The 23,455-nt window shown below is 40.4% G+C and overlaps 1 protein-coding gene across 1 annotated transcript; it reads right to left on the bottom strand.

Annotated features, from left to right (window-relative positions):
• Window positions 1–275: 275 nt before the first annotated feature.
• Window positions 276–22,273, bottom strand: Snapc1 (small nuclear RNA activating complex polypeptide 1). Its single transcript, XM_042682535.1, has 10 exons — window positions 22,101–22,273; window positions 17,638–17,797; window positions 17,304–17,444; window positions 16,486–16,590; window positions 14,860–15,018; window positions 13,229–13,297; window positions 12,473–12,535; window positions 10,641–10,788; window positions 2,767–2,865; window positions 276–755 (listed from the first exon to the last, which is right to left on the bottom strand). Exons 1-10 carry the CDS (start codon window positions 22,226–22,228, stop codon window positions 721–723), a joined length of 1,107 nt encoding a protein of 368 aa, XP_042538469.1. The 5' UTR covers window positions 22,229–22,273; the 3' UTR covers window positions 276–720.
• Window positions 22,274–23,455: the final 1,182 nt, after the last annotated feature.

The following is a 23,455-nucleotide window of genomic DNA, read 5'->3' as shown; positions in this document are numbered from 1 at the left end:
TAGGGCTGGGAATATAGCTTAGTGGCAAGGTTGAGTGCTTACCTCGCATGCATGAAGCCCTGGGTCCCATTCCTCAGTACCATATAAACAGAAAAGGCCATATAAACAGAAAATAGCACTGTGGCTCAAGTGGTAGAGTGCTAGCCTTTAGCAAAAGAAGCTCAGAAACGGTGCCCAGGCCCTGAGTTCAAGCTCCAGGACTGGCAAAAAGACAAAAATAAAATAATAATAGTTACCAACGTTATTAACTATGTGCATTTCACAAATAACAAAAATGAGGTAAGGCAAAAATTTTATTACACATAACCATATAATACACAAAATAGTAAATGTGCATAATATACAAATTTATTACAAAATTATAAACACAAAAGCTTTTTATATATTTCAAGAAAAGACTTTAAATAATATAGACTAGTTAATATTACCAGTACTATATCCAGATCATGTCATAAAGGTTTTAAAATACAGTAATGATGTGCAAAAAATAGGATCCTTTCTATATATCACATTCTAAAAGCAAACTTTACCTTCATTTAAGTATATTTTGTAAAAGAAAATTTGTTAGCTGTGTTAAAAAGCTATTCCCATTTCAAAGAAATAACTTTTACTTCCCCAGATAATTAGTTGTAATACTGACAGTCTTCCTGTTTGATACACAAAACACAAATCTTTTCTTCAGTCAGCTCAAAATGTGAAACTCTGTACCAGGCTCCTGGTTCAACGCTTTCTTTTCCTCTTCAGTGTAGTGAACTCTACAGACATAAAGTTCAGAAGTTTGTCAATTTGAAAAATTCTGACACTTAGATGATAACACTGCTGATTTGAAATATATATGTTTAACTGGTATATATGTTTAACTGTTTAAAAGTAAAGATCCATTTAAGAAATTTTAAACCTCGGGCTGGGAAGGTGGCTCAGTGGTAGAGCGTTTGCTTTGCATGCATGAGGCCCTGGGATCGATTCCTCAGCACCACATAAGCAAAAAGAAAAAAGCCGGAAGTGGCGCTGTGGCTCAAGTGGTAGAGCACTAGCCTTGAGCTGAAGAGCTGAGGGAAAGTGCCCAGTCCCAGAGTTCAGGCCCCACTACCGGACCCCCCACCCCCCAAAAAAAAAAAACCCAAACCAAAAAAAAACCCAACAACAGAAACTTTAAACCTCCCCTGCTCAAGAATTTTTTTCCAAAATGACACTACCTCTGTTAACATATGCTAATTAAAAATAAGGTTTTAAAATGTTGTTGTAATATACACTAGTAACTGAAAGTAGAAATGGCTGCAGGTGTGGCTCAAGTAGTAGAACTGCCTAGTTAAGGGGAAGGGTCTGAGTACTCCAGTACTGCCAAAAAAATAAAATCTCCCAAACTTAACTCTCTCCATTGAGACAGATCTCGGTCTTAGAGTCATTAATCTTTTGAGAGAGTGTCTCTTACTCACTCCAGATTCAACTCAATAGTAAATAAGTCACTTGAAGGTGTTGCCCTTCCTATAAGCAGCAAGGACCCAGGGCAGCAGATCTAAAAGGCATCTAAGTCAGTGCAAAGAAAGATAAAGTGACTGCAGTTTCAGTTTCACTATAATTCAACCTGAAACACAATGAAAAATGTTGGTACTATACATCTTTCCAGTTACGATAACAGATGCCATACCTGTACTCAAATAGTATCAAACTATAATAAAAGATACAAAGTCGGGGGCTGGGAAGGTGGCTCAGTGGTAGAGCGCTTGCCTTACGTGCCTGAGGCCCTGGGTTCAATTCCTCAGCACCACATAAGCAAAAAGAAAAAAACCGGAAGTGGCGCTGTGACTCAAGTGGTAGAGCGCTAGCCTTGAGCTGAAGAGCTGAGGGACAGCGTCCAGGCCAGAGTTCAGGCCCCACGACCGGACCCCCCCCCCCCAAAAAAAAAAAAGATACAAAGTCAGGAACATTAGGAATGATATGATGAAAAGAAATAGAAAGCAGAAGGCTGGGAAGGTGGCTCAGTGGTAAAGTGCTTGCCTTGCATGCATGAGGCCCTGGGTTCGATTCCTCAGCAGAAGAAGCCGGAAGTGGCGCTGTGGCTCAAGTGGTAGAGCGCTAGCCTTGAGCTGAAGAGCTGAGGGACAGCGCCCAGGCCCAGAGTTGAGGCCCCACGACCAACAACAACAAAAAAAGAAATAGAAAGCAGAAAGAAAGGGATTCTTGGAAGAGTGGCAGCCAGGCTGAAAAGTCCATCCATTAGGTCAACAGAGCAAGCATCGTCCAGAACACAGCAGGGTAGAGGTCCGGAGACCTTCTTTTTTTGTCTTTTTTTTTGTCGGTCCTGGGGCTTGAACTCTGGGCCTAGGCTCTGTTCCTCAGCTCTTTCACTCAAGGTAAGTGCTCTACCACTTGAGCTACAACACCACTTCCAATTTTCTGTGGTTTTATTGGAGATAAGAGTTTCATGGACTTTCCTGCCCCGGGCTGGCTTTGAACCTCGATCCTCAGATCTCAGCCTTCCGAGTAGCTAGGATTACAGGTGTGAGCCACTGGTGCCTGGCCTGGAGATCTTCTTTAAGACAATTAAACTGACAATAGCTAATGGGCATCCAGATCAATTCATTTACTCTGTCATTATCCACTTCAAGTATCATGACTAATGGTATGATTAATTCTGAAATTCCCCAATGAACCAACGATAAAAAGGATCATAAGAACACAGAGTCATGTTTTTCAAGAGTTCTAAGGCTTGATGCTCTACAACCGTAAGAGTCCTTCACTAACTTAAACAAAATTCCTCTGTACCTGTCTCGCTGAAACTGTCGGTCTCCTCTTCCTCTTCTGTAATTACGGGCATACTCAGATGTAAAGACTTTCCTTCCTTAAGTGTATTCTGTACATTACCTGAAAATATTTAAAGAGAGATTAAGAAAGACATATAATAAAACAAGAACTATTACTTCTTTTTTTTTTTTTTGTACTGGTCCTGGGGCTTGACCTCAAAGCCTAGGCATTGTTCTTGAGCTCTTTTGCTCAAGGCTAGTGTTCTACCACTTGAGCCATACTCATTTCCAGCTTTTTGGTGGTTAATTGGAGATAAAAAGAGTCTCATAAACTTTCTTGCTTCAAACCATGATCCTCAGATCTCAAGACACCCAAATAGCTAGGATTATAGGCAGGAGCCTCCAACTTCTATCTAATAACTATTACTCTAAAAGACATTCTACATACATGTCATTCTAACAGTATAAAAATTAAATGTCTATTTCACAATAAAAAATTAATTAATTAAATGTCTAAACTAAGAACTGAAATTATAACCCATTCTAAACGCATATTTTTTAAGTATCAGTATATTTGTATCTGTTATATGTATGTTTGTGTATTAGTATATTAGTATCTATGATCTGAAAATAGTCCTAACTTCCTCCACTTTTTCCACTAAAGAAAAGTAGAAGCCGGGTGCCAGTGGCTCACGCCTATAATCCTAGCTACTCCGAGGCTGAGATCTGAGGATCACAGTTCAAAGCCAGCCCAGGCAGGAAAGTCTGTGAGAGTCTTATCTCCAATAAACAACTCAGAAAATCGGACATGGCACGGTAGCTCAAGTGGTAAAGTGCTAGCCTTGAGCTGAAGAGCTGAGAGACAGCACCCAGGCCCACAACCGACCAAAAAAAAAAAAAAGGAAAAAAAAAAGAAGAGTAGACCAACGGACAAGACACCAAATCAGCCAAACAGATACCTTATTTAGTCTTTATCACACAGACAAGGGCCTGTAGGGCCACAAAGGAGGAACTAATTATGTGTTCTTCCCTTGGGTTCATCAAAACAATCAAAATGGAATTTTAAAGTTCACAATTTCAAGGCTGGGAACATAGCTCAAGTGCTAGAATAGCTGCCTAGCAAGTTTAAGGCCCTAAGTTCAAACTTGAGTACCATCAACCAACCATTAACCAACCAGTCAACCACCCAACCAATCAATCAATCAATAGTGAGCATCTTTTGGGGAGTAGGGAGGTAGGGGTTGCTGCTACATCCTTAGCCAGTCTTATTTTTGAATGCAGATAGTTACAATTTGCTACTGACTCCATTTTCAAAAACACTGGAGGAGTTGTGTGTGAACTCTTTGTGACCTGAAGAAATTAATCAGACACCACCATCACCATCACTACTAGGTGCCACACAGTACTCAACATCCATGTTCCCCAAGCAATGCCCATTCCCGGTTGTTCTATTCTACAACATCTATCCCACTTTATATGCTATGTGTTCACTGGTTCTTTACACTCTACCTTTTCCCACAGGAACAGGTTCAGGTTTGCTTTCATGAACAATATAGCCAGGGCTGGGAAGGTGGCTCAGTGGTAGAGCACTTGCCTTGCAAGCCAGAGGCCTTGGGTTCGATTCCTCAGCACCACATAAGCAAAAAGAAAAAAAGCGGGAAGTGGCGCTGTGGCTCAAGTGGTAGAGTGCTAGCCTTGAGCTGAAGAGCTGAGGGACAGCGCCCAGGCCCAGAGTTCAGGCCCCATGACTGGACCCCCCCCCCAAAAATAAACAATATAGCCTATGATATATGAATCGTTATGAAGTGAACATGGGTTTAGCTATTTTACAACATGGTATTTCATAGCTCAGATATGTAACTATCAGCATAGGAAGTAAGTAGTTAAATGCACATGGGGTTAAGTTTCCTACTCTAATGCAAATATGCTAGGGCTTTAATGCTGTGCAGCTTTTATACAATGAAGGCAAGACAGAGCTGAATAATCTGTGGTAATATACTTCTACCTTAAGCACAATTCAAACAGTGAAATGTTTCCTATTAAGTCATTAAAACAAGATTATCTTGTTACTTGCAACTCCTAAAAAAATAAAACAATGTTCCAGATAATTTTCCAGATGATCACTTTAGAAAACACCTTTCCCGGGCTGGGAAGGTGACTCAGTGGTAGAGTGCTTGCCTTGCATGCATGAGGCCCTGGGTTCAATTCCTCAGCACCACATAAGCAAAAAGAAAAAAAGCCAGAAGTGGCGCTGTGGCTCAAGTGGTAGAGCGCCAGCCTTGAGCTGAAGAGCTGAAGGACAGCACCCAGGCCCAGAGTTCAGGCCCTACGACCAGACCTAAAAAAAAACAAAAACAAAAAAACACCTTTCCCTAGCTTATGATACATCTTCTTTTAGAATTGGAACCAATATTTTGGTTGTTCACAAAACTGTAATTAGTACCTCTACCCACTGTTCCTCAATCTTTTAGTCATGGCCATCTACATCATGCTGATTTTAGAATCCATATTTACCTAACAGAATCTTACAACGAAAGGCAAGGATTCCTGAGCTCAAAACTGGCAGCTGAGACACAAAGCTTCATCTAGTCACCAGAGAATCATTAAATGAATTACTGTTCTCTGAAAGCTCTTAACAAATACAGTATTTGACCACCTCAAAGCAAGCACACAAAACTTCAGAATGCCAAATTTAAAGTCCACACAATAAACACAGCTGACAAGCTTTACTCACAAGTGCGTTCCCAGGACCTTATCCAGAACTCATGCTTTACATTAACTGTACATAATCTTGAAATGCATGGCCAGCCAGTTGCCTAGACCCTCAGAGCACAGAGGCCGAAACATGAAAAAACCAAGTTGTTGTGTGCCTGCACACTGAGAACCAAGACACCACTGTGGTCAATGTCACAGAGAAAGTGCTTTTGTTTAAAAACAAAGTAAAGCCTAAGCACTGACAAAGTAGTATAGTATGAAGCAATTAATAAACTGCCCCCACAGTTAAGATATTCCTGATAGGATCATTATAAAGCCCAAGAAAATATGTTCATGATAATACCAGGAGTCATCAAGAGAAAATTAAATTATGTTCGGGATATAGTGCTCTAGAAAAGGAGAGAAAAAAATGCACCTTCTCATAGTATTTTTCTTTTTTCTTTTTTTTGGGGGGTCCAGTCATGGGGCCTGAACTCTGGGCCTGGGCGCAGTGGTAGAGCACTTGCCTTGCATGCATGAGGCCCTGGGTTTGATTCCTCAGCACCACATAAGCAGGAAAAAAAGAGCCTGAAGTGGCGCTGTGGCTCAGGTGGTAGAGCGCTAGCCTTGAGCTGAAGAGCTGAGGGATAGCGCCCAGGCCTAGAGTTGAGGCCCCACGACCGGACCCCCCCCCCAAAAAAAGCTATAGAAAACAAGAAACACCAAGACAAACAAAAAAAGGAATACCAACAAAGAAATAGCACAAGCATACATTTTAGGTAAATAGCAAAATAATCAAATTTAAAATATTTTTTGGACTTTTAAATCTAACTTCCTGAAAAATACAAGTTCCCTAGATAGAGCATGTCAGGTAGACATGGACAGTTTCCCATGCTCAAAGCTGTGTGGGAGGCAACTGTCAGTTACTAGACACACAGCTAAAATACAACTAGGAATAAGCCTACTTAACGTAAGTGCATGTCCATTCCAAATCCATATTTCCAACTACTCAAGGGATAACAAAGTAAAGAAGTTAATGACTTAAGCATGGGCACAAGTCTCAGTTTTGCTGTCACCTAGAGATCCTCAATATGTGAGAAAAGGTTGGTGGTATGACATAAACATGATAGATATAGCAGCTACCATTATCTATCTTTGCCATCATACCTTAACCAGTGCTTATGTTCTCTAAACCATGGACTGTTACATTCTAGGACTGGTAAACAGGTACAAAGGAAGCTTGATAATACCAGTAATCCAGGTGTGGCAGAACAGACCTGTAATTTTCACTTGGGAAGTAAAAACAGGAGAATTACAAGTTCAAGGCTACTAAGAGTCATATAGTGAACCTGCCTCAAAAACAAAAACAAACAAACAAAAAAAACATGTAAACTCAATTTAGGCAATCATCATAGAAACTAAATCTGACGAACAGACTAAAGCAAATTCTTCCCCAAATGAAATCCTCATTGTGCCATACATGCTTCTCCAATATCAAAGACAACAATATTCTCTCCACTGCTTAGGCATTCAGAACCTTGTCTCATTCCCTCCAACAGCTTCCATATGGAGTCTCTTCCCTGATATGTTCATTTTATCTTTCCCAATTTTGAAACATCATATATTTGAGTTGTTTACAGTCTTTGCTTATTACTGTTATTTGTACAGTGTTCATAGACATTGAGTTGCTAAATTAAACAGAATGCACATTTGAAACTTCTGACAGATGATTCCAAATTGCTCTCTGAAAGTAGGCCTATTTACTCTTCCACTTAAATTCAGAAATGTTATGTCCTAATACTTGCATTACTAATGGATATTCAGTTATCTTTAATCTTTGCTGTTCTAATGACATTAAAATGTTTTAATTTATATTTCTAATTAAAAATTAAGCCTACATGTGTATGAAGCTCATTTTCTACTGAGTTTTACTCTTATTAATTTGTAAGAGCTCTTCTAAAATTAGACCACTGTATGTACTCCAAATGGTTTTAGAATAACTTTTGTTTTGTGTGAAAAATAAAGCTCTTTTTTTGGGGGGGGCCGGGGGAGAGCGGAGAGCGGGACTATGGAAATCCATTTTAAGTATTAAAAACTTTTGATTAAGGAGAAACTATGAGGGCTCTAGAAATGTGACTTAGTGGTAGAGTGCTTGCCTAGCATGCACGGAGCCCTAGGTTCAATTCCTCAGTACCACATAAATAGAAGAGCCAGAAGTGGTGCTGTGGCTCAAGTGGTAGAATGCTAGCCCTGAGCAAAAGAAGCTCAGGGACAGTGCCTAGGCCCTGAGTTCAGTCCCCAGGCCTGGCAAAAAGAAGAAAAAAAAAAAAGAAAGAAACTATGAGGCATTTTGATTTTTATTCAGGTAATTATTCTTTAGGCAATTACCTCTCCTTTAGAATAACAAAAGAACAAACAAAACCCACCAACTGGGCCGGGTGCTGGTGGCTCATGCCTGTAATCCTAACTACTCAGGAGGATCTGAGGATCATAGTTCAAAGCCAACCTAGGCAGGAAAGTCTGTGAGACTCTTATTTCCAATAAACCACTAGAAAACCGGAAGTGGAGCTGTGGCTCAAGTGGTAGAGCACTCACCTTGAACTGAAGAGTACAGAGACAGTGCCCAAGCCCAGAGTTCAAACCCCACTACTGACAAAAATGAACAAAAAAACACCCACCAACTCTGTTGAGATTTTTCAGTGGAGTTTTGTTGACTCTATAGAAGAAACTTGAATTAGTTTCATCCTAATATGGGACTTGCTAATCCACAAAGATAATTTATCTATTTATATGTCTGTTTCATCATTTTTTGTAGTTTTCAGCATATAGATTTTGAAATATTATGTTATCTATATGCTTAAGTAATTTGTTTTAGATGTTACTGCATCTCATGTGGTAGAGCACTAACCTTGAGGAGAAAATGATAAAGGATAGCATCAAAGCTCCAAGTTCAAGCTCCAGTACTGGCAAAATAAGTAAATAAAAATCAGTGCCTAGATTAATATAGCGAAATATGAACTTGGTGACTTGTTATATTTAACCATTAGGGGCTGGTGGTACTGCTCACAGTAGAGCACTTTCCTAGCATGTAAGAAGTAGCATGTAAGCTCCAGACCTGCAAAAATAAATTAACCAATTAGTTAATTCAATGGTTAGTTATGATACTTTATATTTTTAGAGGATTATTCTACAAAAAATTAATTTCATGTAAAAACAAAGTACTATTTTCCTTTGGATGACCACTGTTTCTTTGTCTTGCCTTACTGGACATATTAGGATTACTAGCATAACTGCCACAAGAGTGATAACATCAGCTATCCTGCCTTCTTGGTTTTAAGGAAAAGCATTATTTGCCATTAGGATATTAGTTTTTTTTATAGATATCCTTTTTCACATTGAATATGTTTCCTCCTAATCTCAATTTTTCATCACGAGCAGATGCTAGATTTTCATCAAATACTTTGTCTCCATCTATTGAGATGACTATATTGCCTCTATTTGGATAATATGATTACTATACTGGTTTACTTTCTCATACTAAACCAACCCTCACGTGCTTGTTCTTAGACTAAACCCTGTTTGTTCATAATATATTGTTGGATTTAGTTTGCTAATGTTTTTTAAGATGTTTTCCATGTATGCTCACATGAGACAGTTTTTAGTCCTGATTTTGTGTAGTGTCAGTAAGTTGAAAACTGTTCTCCCTTGTATTTTCTGAACGAATCTATAGAGCATTGGTATGATTCCTTTCTGAAATATTTCAAGCTGGGCTTGGTAGTCTGTAACCTCAGCATTCAGGAAGCAGAGACAGGATCACATGTTTGAGGCAAGTAATGGCTGTTTAAAAAAAAAAAAAGCTGCTTAACCCTAACTACTCAGGAAGCTGAGACCTAGATGATCTCAGTTTGAAGCCAACCCAGGTAGAAAAATCAGCAAAACACCATCTCCAATTAACCAGCAAAAAAGCCAAACTGAAGGGTAACTCAAGTGGTAGAGAGCCAGCTTTGAGCAGAAAAACCTAAGAACCTTAGAATTGGAGGTCCTGAGTTAAAGCCGTAGTAATGCCACACAGAAGGAAAGGAAAGGAAAGGAAAAGGGAAAGGAAAGGACAAAGGGAGGGGAGGGGAGCGGAGAAAGAGAAGGAAGAAAGGAAGGAAGGAGAGAAGGGAGGGAGGGGAGAGAAGGTTTATAGAACACATCATCTATCATTAGTTTACTTTACACATAAATTGATTCTCATAAAAATTACTAATGAAATATTTAATGGAACATTCTAGACTGACTCTAAAACTCTATTACTTTGACCAAGTTATTTGTGAAATGATAAATTTGAAGTCCTGTGCTTCCAGCAACAAGATCACAAGTATCTAATAAAATTACTTAAACTAGCCCACAAAATTACTTAATTGCTCAATTATTTAATTACAAAATTACTTAAATAGGCTCATGCCTGTAACCCTAGCTACTACTCAGGAGGCTCTGAGGATCACAGTTTGAAACCAGCCCTGGCAGTAAAGTCTGCAGAAGACTCTTATCTCCAATCAACCACTCAAAAACTGGAAGTGTGGAGCTGTGGCTCAAAGTGGTAGAACATTAGCCTTGAACAAAAGAGCTCAGGAGACAGTGTCCAAGCCCTGAGTTCAAAGCCTTCTGACCTCCACCAACCACAAAATTACTTAAATTAGAAGAGAGCAAGAGAAGGGGTGACATTGTCCAAAAAGAAAAACCTGATTTACATTAAAAAAAGTGAAACCTCTCTGTACATCACTTTTATAATAACAAAAATAAAAATTTATTTAAAAAACTACTTTCAATTTTAAATCTCACAATGTTATCAATGGAGCAAATCTCTGATCCTCTTTAATAAGAATAAAGGTAATGGGCAGTCCTAAGCAAGACTCAGTCTCACTTGTTGAGCTGTAAAAGTAAAACTTTAACAGGAACCTTTGTGCCCATCACCTAGTGGCTGACACCTTGAATCCTACTCAGGAGGCTAAGACTGGAGGATTGTGGTTTGAAGCCAGCCCAGCAGGAAAGTCCATGAAACTCTTATCTCCAATAAACTACTCAGAAAAGGCCAGAAATGGTTCTGTGACTCAAGTGGTAGAGTGCTAGCCGTGAGCACAAAAAGCTCAGGGTCAACACCCAGGCCCTGAGTTCAAGCCTCAGGTCCCGCAAAATTAATTAATAAATTAAAGGTACCTTTGCTACGGGAAGATAACTTCCTTCCTGCTGACTTTGATGTTTCTTTGGTCTTTTTTTTCTTACTTGCTTCACTTTGCCCTTGTCCAGCAGAATCAGAGTCAGAGGAGTCAAGCTTGACTTGACGATGCCTTCTTGACTTGGATGCCTTAAGAGTTAGAAATGCAATTAAGCACAATGAATTATAAAATAAACTCGATGAACAGAAGCACACAAAACAGAGCAAAGACTTAGAGAAATACATGTTATAAAGTCCTTCACTATCGCACTTGCTTGGCTTTACATAATGATGGAGCACGTACATAGTTCTCTACCCTTGTAACAAAGTTTCCTACAGCTGTTTGCTATCTAGCACACTGCACTAAAATGTATCTAGGGCTGGGAAGGTGGCTCAGTGGTAGAGCACTTGCCTTGCATGCATAAGTTCCTCAGCACCACATAAGCAAAAAGAAAAAAGCGGGAAGTGGCACTGTGTCTCAAGTGGTAGAGCGCTAGCCTTGAGCTGAAGAGCTGAGGGACAGGTCCCAAGCCCAGAGCTGAGGCCCCACAACCGGACCCAAAAATAAAAATAAAATAAAATAAAATGTATCTATCCTGTTACCTAAAATTGTTGGGAAATAGAAACATAAGACAAGTACTATTTTAGCCCTATTCATAATAATCTATTCCTCAATTATTTAGCCACTGTGAACAACTCAAGGATAGGTGTGGATTGTGTCATAAGTAATGGAATTCAACTTTAAAACTGTTTAACCATTGGGAAGAAGATATGTGATTTCTTTTGAATTTAAAGCTGGGAACATGCAAGCTAGCAGCTGTGGTGAACAACCCCTGAAGAGAAGAAAATCATCAAAGAGAAATGGAGGACAAGTCTTAATAACATCTGATTCCAAGGCTAGCTAGTCAAGGGATCATAAAGGGGGGAAACTAACAAAGAAGCATTGTACTCATAGACCAACTTATGGAATTGTAATGTCATTGTACAATAGCTGGTAATCTATACCAACTATACTTTTGAAAAAGAGAAAAAAATAGCTGTGTGGTGCCAATGGCTCATGCCTATAATCCTAGCTACTCAGGAAGCTGACATATAAGGATCATAGTTCAAAGCCAGCCTGGGCAGGAAAGTCCATGAGACTCTTATCTGAGGATCATGGTTGAAACCATTAAGCCCAGGCAGGAAAGTCCATAAGACTCTTATCTCCAATTAAATACCAAAAAGCTAGATGTGGAGCTATGTTTCAAATGATAGAGCGCTAGCCTTGAGCACAAAAGTTCAGAGATTGTGCCCAGGACCAGCACAAAAAGACAGAAAAAAAAAAAAGAACAGGGAAATACCCATAACTATGCAATAACACACGTGTAATTATTCATAATTTTAAGTATATAATAATATCGTGATAAATATGTTAAACATCAACTAGCAATAAATTATAAAGAAAGGGTTCTAAGCTAGGTACCGATGGCTCACGCCTGTAATCCTAGCTACTCAGGCAGGATCGTGGTTCAAAGCCAGCCTGGGCAAGAAAATCCATGAGACTCTTATCTCCAATTAGCCACCAGAAAACCAGAGATGGCACTGTGGCTCAAGTGGTAGAGCACTCACCTTGAGCTAAAGAGATCAGGGACAGTACCTAGGCCCAGAGTTCAAGCCCCACGACTGACCAAAAAAAAGGGAGGGAGGGTTTCTAGTTATAAAGAATTAGGGATAATTATTATCCTCAGTGCTGTCAGTCAATAAAATACTACATATTACCTATAGTGTAGTAAATATGTAACACCTAGAAGAAAGCATCCAATTTCCATATTATCTTATTAAAGAAAAAACTTACCTGAGCAACAACTGAAAAAGCTCTTGATTTTATTTTTGCTAATGTTTCTGCCCTTTCACATCTCTGTAAGCAAAACAAACATGAAAGAAAAATAAAGCTGAAACACACAAACATTAGGTAAAATCATGAACCCCCAAGTATTTGAAAGAGAATGTAGGGTAACAGGAAGTAACAACAATAAGGTACATACTGATACACACATATACATATAATAATCATCCTCACAGTTATTGTTCATTGCACTGAGGTCTCAGGATAATATGCAGCAATGCTTTGGAAGTCAAGAGCCCTTGACTCCCATTAGCTCCTCATCTGCCTATGCCCTGACAGGTCCTCGTGTCATTTACCAAGAGAGATAACAGCTTTTGGAGCAGAAGCTTGAAGCAGCAGCTTTTTGAAGCAGCAGCTTGAGCGCCACTGGGCTAAACGGCTGCCAAGAAGTGAGAAATGACATTGTGAAAGCCTTCTCTTCACATCTGAGAACTCAGGCACTCCATGGACTCCTTTACCTCCTAAAAGCCATCAACATCCTTGCTCCCAACCCACATGGCATGTGGCTCTTCAAAAGGCATCCACTGAAGAACAGACCACTTTTTCACAAAACTCAAGATTAAAAAATGTTTGATATTTTTATAATACCGACAAAACATTACAATGCTTAGTACGATGGTATTTCTTTATACTGTAATTAGTCATACAACAAAGGAAAGGAAAGCAACCACAATGCTGTCTATAAACATTTAACATTTCTCTTACCTCTGGTTCTTGGGAATTGCCTTCTTTCTTTTCTTCTCCATCTTTAAGTTTTGATTTTAAGGATGGATTCTAAAAAAGCAAAAATTATTTTTATATACTACATATACCCACATTTATAATGCCACTGACTACAAGTCAATTTCACAAAACTGAGTATCGGTTACTTTTAACTACCAAAAAAACAAAAGATTATTTCACATTGTAGCATGGTTTACCATCTGACATCAAGATCACATGTAAGTTTCAGAGTAACTCTAAGATGTAACAATAAGGTACTTTAATCATCCTAACGAAGAACATCAGGCATGTTATGTAGAAACTAGACTTCCCCTTCTTTCAGGTTTCCTAAGGTTTTAGTAATGCTCAATGAAGAGTTTATTAAAAAGAGAATATTAAAAGATAGTTACATTAAATGCCTACATTATTTGTGTACATTGTGATAAAGTACATTTTAAAACTTGTCATTTGCCGGGCGCTGGTGGCTCACGCCTGTAATCCTAGCTATTCAGGAGGCTGAGATCTGAGGATCACGGTTCAAAGCCAGCCCAGGCAAGAAAGACCGTGAGACTCCTATCTCCAATAAAACCACCAGAAAACCGGAAGTAGCGCTGTAGCTCAAGTGGTAGAGCGCTCGCCTTGAGCTGAAGAGCTGAGGGACAGCGCCCAGGCCCAGAGTTCAAGCCCCACGACCGACAAAAAAATAAATAAATAAATAAAACTTGTCATTTAAATAAATAGAACTTTTTCCTCCCAAGACTTTATCTCTCTACCACTTCCTTGTTGATTCTTTTCTAAAATTAAGACTTGAAACAGCTTTTTTTCACATGATAGAAAGCCAAAAAAAGTAACAACGAATTTTCCTGAGAGTCTCAATAGCTAGTATTTGTGAAAACACTAACCCATGGTCAGGTACTTATTAAAATAAAATTGAATCATTTCAAAGGTAAATTAACAAGAATGCCATATAGGTTTCCAGTGTGAGAATGAAGCTCCAGCATCTCCACGCTGTCATGGAGTCTGGGCAGCTGTAGCATCAATCCCTTGGGATCAGAAAAGTGAAAATGGTGCTGATGGTCTTGCAAGTGGATGAGCCACAGCAGGTAGAGAACATAGTGTGGAGGCACATCCTGTCACGCGTGGAAGCCACCACACAGTCCAGAAGCTGCTGCGACATGGGAGAGGGGGACCAGGCACCACACCTGAGTTGAAAGACAAGCTGGACTGGGGGAATTTTCAATTAATTCAAAAAAATTTATGTGTTGGTTAACATATTCAAAATTGTAAACTAATGCTGGAATCAGTAGTGTGCCAAACAATAATTATATGCCAGATGTATCCCAAACATTGCCAGTTTCCAGCCACTAGAAATTACAAAGATTATAACTAACTTGTGGTATAACAAGATTATGTACTCACCTATAAAATACATACATATAAATATACATCTATATTTACATACACAGAGATACTTAAAGCTAAATAACAGGGACAAAGCCATAACTAAGAAGGCAAAGGCCTAAGTCTTCACTCTCCAGGAGCACAGCCACCAAACCAGGCTACGCATTAACATGGTCTCCCACTTCTAAACTCATGAATAACACACAGTAAGGCACTAAAAAGGCACTACTTACCTTCCTGTCTTTGTGCCACTGCTGATGCTCCAGAATGATGTTCTTAATATTATCAAAGAAATCATCCTTGATCAAGCTGAGGGCTTGGTCTGGCTTGGACTTATCAGCTGAAATCACATGTTTCATGTTCTGATAATGATCATGAACATTCAGCATTTCCTGAATGTGAAAAGTTAAGCATTTTAAATTTATTTCTCCATCCTGGGGGACAGAGTCTCTCAGTATGTAATCCAGGCTGGCTTCAACAAGCATTACAGGCATGTGTTACTACACTTAGCTCAATTTATTTTTTCTTTTTTGGGAGGACAGGGTCTCATTAGCTAGCCCAAATTGACCTTTAATTTTCAGTCCTGCTGCCTCCATCTTGCTGAGATGAGATTTATAGAAATGTACCATCATATCTTTATTTTTTTGATGAACTTAAAAGGCAAAACCAATGCAAATCACAATTTCATTCCAAACCAACTGTGAGCTGACAAGATCAATATCTGTCATATTATGAAAATATAATCATACAAATAAAACAGTACAACTTTAGCAAAGAAACTATTTCCCAAAGGTATAAATGCACTGAATTCAATCTCAAACTCTAAGACACAATGTTAGGGGACAACACTGGGGAAAGACTAGGTAATGTAAAAGTACATTCCAGTAAACAACAAAATTTGTAGTACAACATTTCACCAAGTATTACCACTGAAAACTAAGACCATATTCTGATAATTGCCTCAAGAATATTTCCCTTATTTTCTGTACAATGATTCTATAGTAAATTGCAAAGCCTAGGCATCTATCCTAAAAGTTACATCCTTCAGTTTTATAAAGATTAAAGGAAAAGAAGAATGATTTCTGACATCATTTGTGACATCATTATTAATTAGACTTCTACCCCAGAGATTACCAATATAGTTCCCACATGTCTGTGGATAAAGAAGAAAGACAGTAAACTGGAGTGAGACATAAGAAACTGTGTAAGTCCTGGTGTAAAAACTGTAACATCAGCAGAGAACTATCAACCCTCTCATTACAGATGGCCCCTGTAACATCCAAAAATAGACATCATCTGGTGGATCATCAACACCAGTTCAAGAAAGCAGAAACTGGTAATGGGAAAGTGCTCTCACATGCAGGATCTGCAGTGAGAGAAGGATGTCCAGCTACTAAATCTCATCTCTGAAATGTCCTACAACTCTACCAAAACCAGAAAATAGCTGGGCACCAGTGGCTCACACCTGTAATCCTTGCTACTCAGGAAGCTGAGATCTGAGGATCGAGGTTCAATGCCATCACAGGCAGAAAAATCCCTGTGAGACTCTTATCTCCAATTAACCACTCAAAAAATCCCTCCAAAACCTGGAAGTGGTGCTGTGGCTCAAAGTGGTAGTGTCTTAGCTTTGAGCAAAAGAACTCAGGGACAGCAGCCCAGCTGTCAGCAGCAGCCCAGCTGTCAGCAGCAGCCCTGAGTTCAAGCCCCAGAACCAGCACAAAAAAGAAAATAAAGAAGAAATGGAAATGACTGGAAAAAATCATTACAAGAATTGTCAATGTCTAATAGTTATAATCTCATTGTATAATTAGCAATAAAACAATTTTTGTTCCACTATTTCAAGGGAAGAGCAAACTTACCTCTAACACATCAGATGTGATAAGTTTCATTACACGATCATTTGGGTCTTTAAATTCTTCTGTAACTTCAGCTCGTTGAATTTTTTTCTTCATTCTATATGAAAGCTGCAATGATACAAATGAATGTCTTTTTAAGTAATTATCTTTTATAGGATATTTTTAACGTATTAAAATATACAAACAAAAAGCAGCCCTCAGTGTGCACTTGTGAAGTATTTATGTTCAAAGACTATCAGACTTTTGAAATATCCTGTTAGGTTCTGTACCATGTGCTTACAAACTTAGTAATAGTCACAGAAGTTACATAGTCTGCCAAGTGATGGCACACCTAGAACCACTACTCTCCAACCTGCTGTCTTAATAGTGACAAAACTGGAGAAGTAACAGATTTTACTCAAAGTTTCAGCTTTTCAACAGCTAACATATTGAAGTTTCTTGGTCCTCCTTCGGTAAGTCTCTGATGTTCGGCTAACAAAAGGCACAAGGGGCTGGGATGCAGCTCAGTTGTGGAGGAAAACCATAAAAGTAGGCATGAGGCTTAGGGTCAGATTTCCAGCATCGAAAATAAAAGGGAAGGGGAACATGAATAAATGAAGATACCAAATCTCTTACTCCCATTTGCAGCAATGTGTGGCATCTAGCAACACTCTACACACTCCAAACCTGAGGCTGAATGTTTTGTTTGCAGGGGTAAAAGTAATCAGACTATATATTTTAAGCACTAATGATAGTCTTTCATTTTTTTGGAGCTGAAGCATTTATAGGAGATGAAGTGTAACTATTCATTTTGAAAAAAGAAATTATTCTGGGCAACGCACCAATTTAGGCATTGCTGTAAAGTGGAAAGCTCTGTCTAGTCGCAGCTTCCTAAAGACATAAGCTGCATCAAAATGCTGTGCATTTATCAAATCTTGCTGAAATTTCAAAACTTCATCCCAATCCTTTAAGGCAATTCTGACCTGCAACCAGAAAGAGAAAAAAACGCATGAAATTAAAATATCTTTTCACAATTGTAATACAAGTTAGGCACACTGACATTCCTTGTTAAGACAGTTTACATATATACATATATATGAACACACATATATACATACACACACATATTGCTTGTTCCATATTTCTGCTTGGGGAAAACAGCTAACCCAAAAATACCTTTTGTTTTGGTTGACACAGCTGGGTATTATACAGTCCATAAAGTAGATACAAAGCACCAACTCTGATCTGGAAGGTGTATGGAGGTAAAAAATATCGCCAAGCCAAAGCTAAAGCTTCTTTCGTAAATGTGTTCTTTTCTAAATTTCTCATTTTGCCACTAAAACACACAAAAAAATGATACCTCATTAAGTACATCAATCATAAACAGAAGCCAGCAGAGTTACATACTTATTTAAATAGCAGTTGTTGATAACTGGAAACAGACTTCATACCTGATCCTCCCTCTAGTGATTCAAGTAAGAAGAGTGAATTGCACACCCTTCTAATATTGAGGCAGAAGCAACTATCAGTGAAACACCATACTGCACTTCAAAACATCAAGCTTACTTGACAAATTGGAAAGCAAAGAAGTGACTTCAAATTACTGCTGGCCAAATACTTAAAAATATCTAATATTGGGGCTGGGAAGGTGGCTCAGTGGTAGAATGCTTGCCGTGCATACATGAGGCCCTCGGTTCCATTCCTCAGCACCATATAAGCAGAAAAAGCCGGAAGTGGGGTTGAGGCTCAAGTGGTAGAGCGCTGGTCTACAGAGGAAGAGCTGGGGGACAGCGCCCAGGCCCAGAGTTCAGGCCCCACAACCACCACCACCACCACCAACAGCAATATATATATATATATATATATATTTGTATATATATATATATACATATATATAAAATATAGCTAAGTCATAAAAAAATTCAGTATGACATACTGATAAACCTGGATAAAACAATCAAAAGATATATATATAGATAGATATATAGATATATATCTATCTATATATATATTTTTTTTTTTTTTTTGTCAGTCGTGGGAGCTAAACTCTGGGCCTGGGCACTGACCCTCAGTTCTTCAGCTCAAGGCTAGCTAGCGCCCTACCACTTGAGCCACAGCGCCACTTACAGCTTTTTTCTGCTTATGTGGTGCTGAGGAATCTGATGCAGGCCTCATGCATGCAAGGCAAGTACTCTACCACTAAGCCAACTTCCCAGCCCATCAAAAGATAATTTAAATATAGTTTTCTATATAAGAGCTGGAATTTAGTATATTTTAAAACATCTATTTTGGGCAGGACACCAGTGGTTCACATCTGTAATCAGACCTAGTTATATGGCTGAGATCCAGAAGATCAAGGTTCAAAGCTAGCCTGGGCAGAAAAATTCATGAGATTCCTTCTCTAAGCTAAACAAACAAGTCAAAAAAAAAAAAAATCATAGCTGGAAGTGTCGCTGATATGGTAGATGGTTAGTCAAGCAAGCAAGCCCACCAAGCAGTTGCAAAACCCCAAGTTCAAACCCAAAAAATATTGCCTGTGTAGTATTTAGTACATCCAAGTAACTGACACAACACAGAAGTATATTAGTATTTTCATTTAATAAAAACAGTATAAAACTGTAAGGACATTATCACTGCAGCCAATAAACAAGGACTCCACTATATCTGATTACAAGAAGGAAAGAGAACACATTGGCCCTCAAGTAATAGACTTAAAAGACAAAATACCTACTATAGTACTGATGACCCAAGAAATTTCTAAAGCAAGTCCACCATTTCTGATTCTTTAGCTAAAAATTGGGCCAACCCTAGAAAAATTCCCTTCATGTACCCCTTTTTGCCAAGAAGGAGCACAGTAAAAGACTATGTATTAGCTGGGTGCCAGTAGCTCACGCCTTTAATCCTTATATTCAGGAGGCTGACTCTGAGGATCACAGTTCAAAGCCAGCCCAAGCAAATAAGTCTGTGACTCTTATCTTCAATAAACTACTTAGAAAAAGCCAGAAGTGGCGCTGTGGCTAAAGTGATAGAGTGCTAACCTTGAGCACAAAGAGGCTCAGAGACAGTGCCCAGGCCCTAAGTTCAAGCACCAGGACCAGAAAAAAAAAAAAAAGACTGGATTTTACAAACAGGCACACACATAGGTCCCAATATCTGCTCTGCCATTGTCTATCAATCTTGAGTAATTACCTTCTGTAAGTCTCAATTTCTTCACCTATGAAACAAGGAAAATTACACATGCTTTTCAGACTCATTCTATGAATTAAATTGAGCTACAAATGCATTACATTTTGTAGGTATTTTTTAAAAGTTAGTCATTCTTTTTTCATTATTGTACAATAACTAAAGAACTTTTTTCTTAACTAGCAGCTCTACATTCTCTACCCCCCTCTATTGCACAAATGCAGTATGTAATTAATTTACATCAAACAACAGAAAGAAGCCCAGCATCGGTGGCTCACACCTGTAATCCTACTCAGGAGGGAAGGCTGAAATCTGAGGATCGCAGTTCAAAGCCAGCCCAGGTAGGAAAATCCATGAGACTCTTATCTCCAATTAACCACCAGAAAACTGGAAGTGGTATTGTGGCTCAACTGGTAGAGCACTAGCTTTGAGCTAAAAAGCTGAGGGACAGCACCCAGGCCCAGAGTTCATGCCCCACAACCAACCAAAAAGACAGAAAAAAGAGAACTTCTATATATTATTCACTAGAAGACAGTTAATCATAAAGATTCATTCAGTCAGACAATCAATTATTTGGCCTTTTTCAGTATATGTGGTATGCTAATAGGAAGGAACACAGTTCAGTTAGTTGCTGCCCTCAAGTTGTTCAGTGTAGTGGAAGGAAAATTCTAGAATGGTAGTGAACATTTATTGAGCATATGAGACACAGTTAACACACATTATTAGCTCATTTAATCCTTACAAGCAATACAAAGTTGTATTGTCTCTTATTCCAGATCACAATAAGGGGACCCTGTGGGGTCCATCATTTGTCATGTCAGCTTAGCCTCTCTCTTGTACTCCTCTTCAAATACTCAATTACAATAAAATGTGCTGAATAGTAAGATTAAACACAGAGTGGGAGCAACAGAATAATTAGAACAAGCATCCGGGAGAGGAGTAGTACTGGGGCATGAATTCAGGTCCTCTCCCTCGCCCTTAACCACTTGAGCCATGCCCCCTGTCCTGTTTTATTTTTCAGATATGGTCTCAAGCATTTTCCTGGAGCTGGCCTAAGACTTATGAGCCTTCTACCCCCTTATGCCAAGTAACTGAAATTACAGACCTGCCTGATACCACCCAGCAACTGATAGGGCCAAAAGACTTCTTTGAGGAATTATCCTTTGGGCTTAAGTGTAAGTGAAGACATGTATGAGCAAAGGGAGTGGAAGAAACCTCAGGTTTAGAACAAAGGCAACTGCAGCAGCAAGAAAGTAAGTGCAGCCATGAACCCATGGCTCATGCCTGTAAATCCTAGCTACTCCAAAGGCTGAGATGGGAGGACTGCAGTTCTTAGCCAGCCCAGGCAGGAAAGTGCATGATATTCTTTAAAAAAAATTTTTTTTTTGTTATTATAAAGGTGATGTAGAGAGGCTGCAATATTGTACAATATGTAATGTATATGTCAGGTAACGAGTGAATTTCTTTTTTGGGACAATATCACACCTACTCTCCCTCTCTCAGTTTTTCCCTCTTTTCCCCCTCCCACAAGTTGTTTTTCTGTTTTTTGTTGTTTTTTTTTAACCAGTCCTGGGGCTTGAACACAGGGGCTGCACACTGTCCCTGAGCTTCTTCTGCTCAAGGCTAGCACTCTACCCCTTGAGCCACAGCACCACTTCCGGCTTTTTCTGTGTATGTGGTCTGAGGAATGGAACCCAGGGCCTCGTGCATGCGAGGCAAGTGCTCTACCATTAAGCCACACTCCCAACCCCCAAAGAGTTGCGGGGTGGGGGGAAGGCGTGCGTGTGTGCGTGCGTGTGTGTGTGTGTGTGTTCTTTTCTGGTACTGGGGATAGAACCTTGGACCTTGCACTTGCTCGGCAGATGCTTTGCCCCTGAGTTGCATCCCAGCCCTCCACAAGTTGTATGTATAGTTCATTTTCAACACAGTGTCTAGTGAGTGCCACTGCTGCAGCTGTCTCCCTCGGTCCTCCCGGCAGTCATCTGCTTATCTCCAAGGAACCACCAAAAAGCCACAAGTGGAGCTGCAACCCAACGGCTAGGGCACACCAACCAGCCTTGGGTAAGGGAGAGAGGAGGAGGAGACGAGTGCACAGCCGCGCGGGCCGGGGAATGGGCGGGGCCGCCACGCGGGCAGAGGCCCCGTCCGAAGACGTCGAGCTTTCCCAACTCAAGGCCAGAGCCACGGACGGGCTTGACGGGGATAAACCCGGGAGCGCCACCAGCCTGGGGGCTTTGGGATGCGGTCGTGGACGGAGTGACTGCTCGGTATTCTGAGAACGAGACGAGGAGGTGGGAAGACCCGGGCGCGGGTCGAGGCGGAGGCGGTGGGCACAGCGGGCTGCAGAGGCACCCGGAGGCCGCCCGGCCCAGCGCGAGGCCCGGGCGCCCGCCGGCGAAGGCCCCGGGGATCGGCGCCCGGACGCCGCCCGCGGGCCGAAAACCGGAAACACCCACCAGAAGATGGTCCCGAACTTCATGCTTCTCCAGAGCTGCGAGAAATCCTCGAAGCGAACGCTGTCCAGCTCCTGGAAGCGGCTGAGCAGCGCCTCGCAGTCGGCCTGCAGGCCCGAAGGCGCCCCCATGCCTCCACGACCGTCGACCACCGCGCGCCACCAGCCTGCCGCCGTCACCCGGGAAACCAAACCGGGATGCCCCGCCCCTCGCGACGTGACGCACGCGCGCGCGCGCCCCGGGACTGACGTACTATCCTCTCCCGGGACCTTTAGCTCCACCTACATCCGGGCTCGGGCTGGCAGGCCTGGTGCTTACTGCGCATGCGTTCCGGAGTTGGTTCTTACCTGGAATATTAAAATCAGCCTTTTCATTCCACTGTAGAGGTTTAGGCCTCCAAAGTACCCTAAGCCCAAAGAGGATTTTAGGCGTTCATTTTCCGCCTGTTTATGTAGATTGGCTTTGCCTTTGTTATCACTCTAGATCTTAAAAGTGACAAAAGTCAACAATGCAACGCAAGTCCGCCTGGGAAAAGTTTTGCAGGAGGTGCAGCCAGGAAATGATCTCAGTTGTTCTCTCTTTAGTCTACACGCCCCTAGCGCGGGGCTTACGTGTGGCTTTCTCCCTGTGGCCCTAGTAGTCTTCTGCAACCACTCAGGGAGGTGTTTAATAAAGTCTTTTGCAAACAGTGTGACCCTCTGCCAAGGCCCAGCACCCAACCCAGAAGCATATCTTCCTGAGGTAGTATTGACTGAAAAGCCTCTGCATACATCCCCCCACCCCATTTTGTACTTTAGATCTCAGGTGTTTCTCTGAATGCAAAGTCACACTATTATTCCTTAAGAAATATGTGGTTTATTTGTTTGGTTTTCTGACAAGCTCTCACTATGTAGCTCCAAACTGGCCTTGAATTTTCTGGGGTTACAAGAATGTGTCACCATGCCTGGCTCTAGTCAGGGCTTTCTTTCTGCCCCTGGACTACCAATTGGCTTCCCATTTCTGATGACTGCTCTTTTAAATATTATGTAGACAGAAAACGTATGGGATATGATAAGAAACACAGCAGTAAGATGGATATCTTCCAGTTTAAGAATAAAATTAGCAGCACCTCCTAGCAATGAGTTCCTCTAACCATCATTCTAACCAATAAAACATCTTCTATCTTTACCTACTACCTTTTAAGAGCATCCTGAGCATGGATATGGAGAACCACAGAAACAGAAAGAAAGGTTATGTGGAAGATTGCATGAGGGATTTTGATGAGTCAGGCCTGGACAAGATAATATAGCAATCTCAGCTGTCTGGAAGTTGTTCATGACCACTCCATCTCACAATAATAGAGGGAGTAAGAATAAGTG

The sequence above is a fragment of the Dipodomys spectabilis genome, unplaced genomic scaffold (genome assembly GCF_019054845.1).
Source record: "Dipodomys spectabilis isolate Male_0828 unplaced genomic scaffold, ASM1905484v1 ptg000073l, whole genome shotgun sequence".
Lineage (NCBI taxonomy): Eukaryota > Metazoa > Chordata > Mammalia > Rodentia > Heteromyidae > Dipodomys > Dipodomys spectabilis.
The sequence above is the reverse complement of the archived record's forward strand: the minus strand, read 5'-3'. Positions and strand labels throughout refer to the sequence as shown.

Bases quoted from the DNA above. Each gene is read 5' to 3' on its own strand.
- Snapc1 (XM_042682535.1), bottom strand. From the start codon at position 22,228: ATGGGGGCGCCTTCGGGCCTGCAGGCCGACTGCGAGGCGCTGCTCAGC. The intron at 12,536-13,228 runs GTAAGAGAAATG...TTTTGCTTACAG, and splicing joins GCAATTCCCAAGAACCAGAG to AGATGTGAAAGGGCAGAAAC. The intron at 2,866-10,640 runs GTACCTTTAATT...AAATATTTTCAG, and splicing joins GTTATCTTCCCGTAGCAAAG to GTAATGTACAGAATACACTT.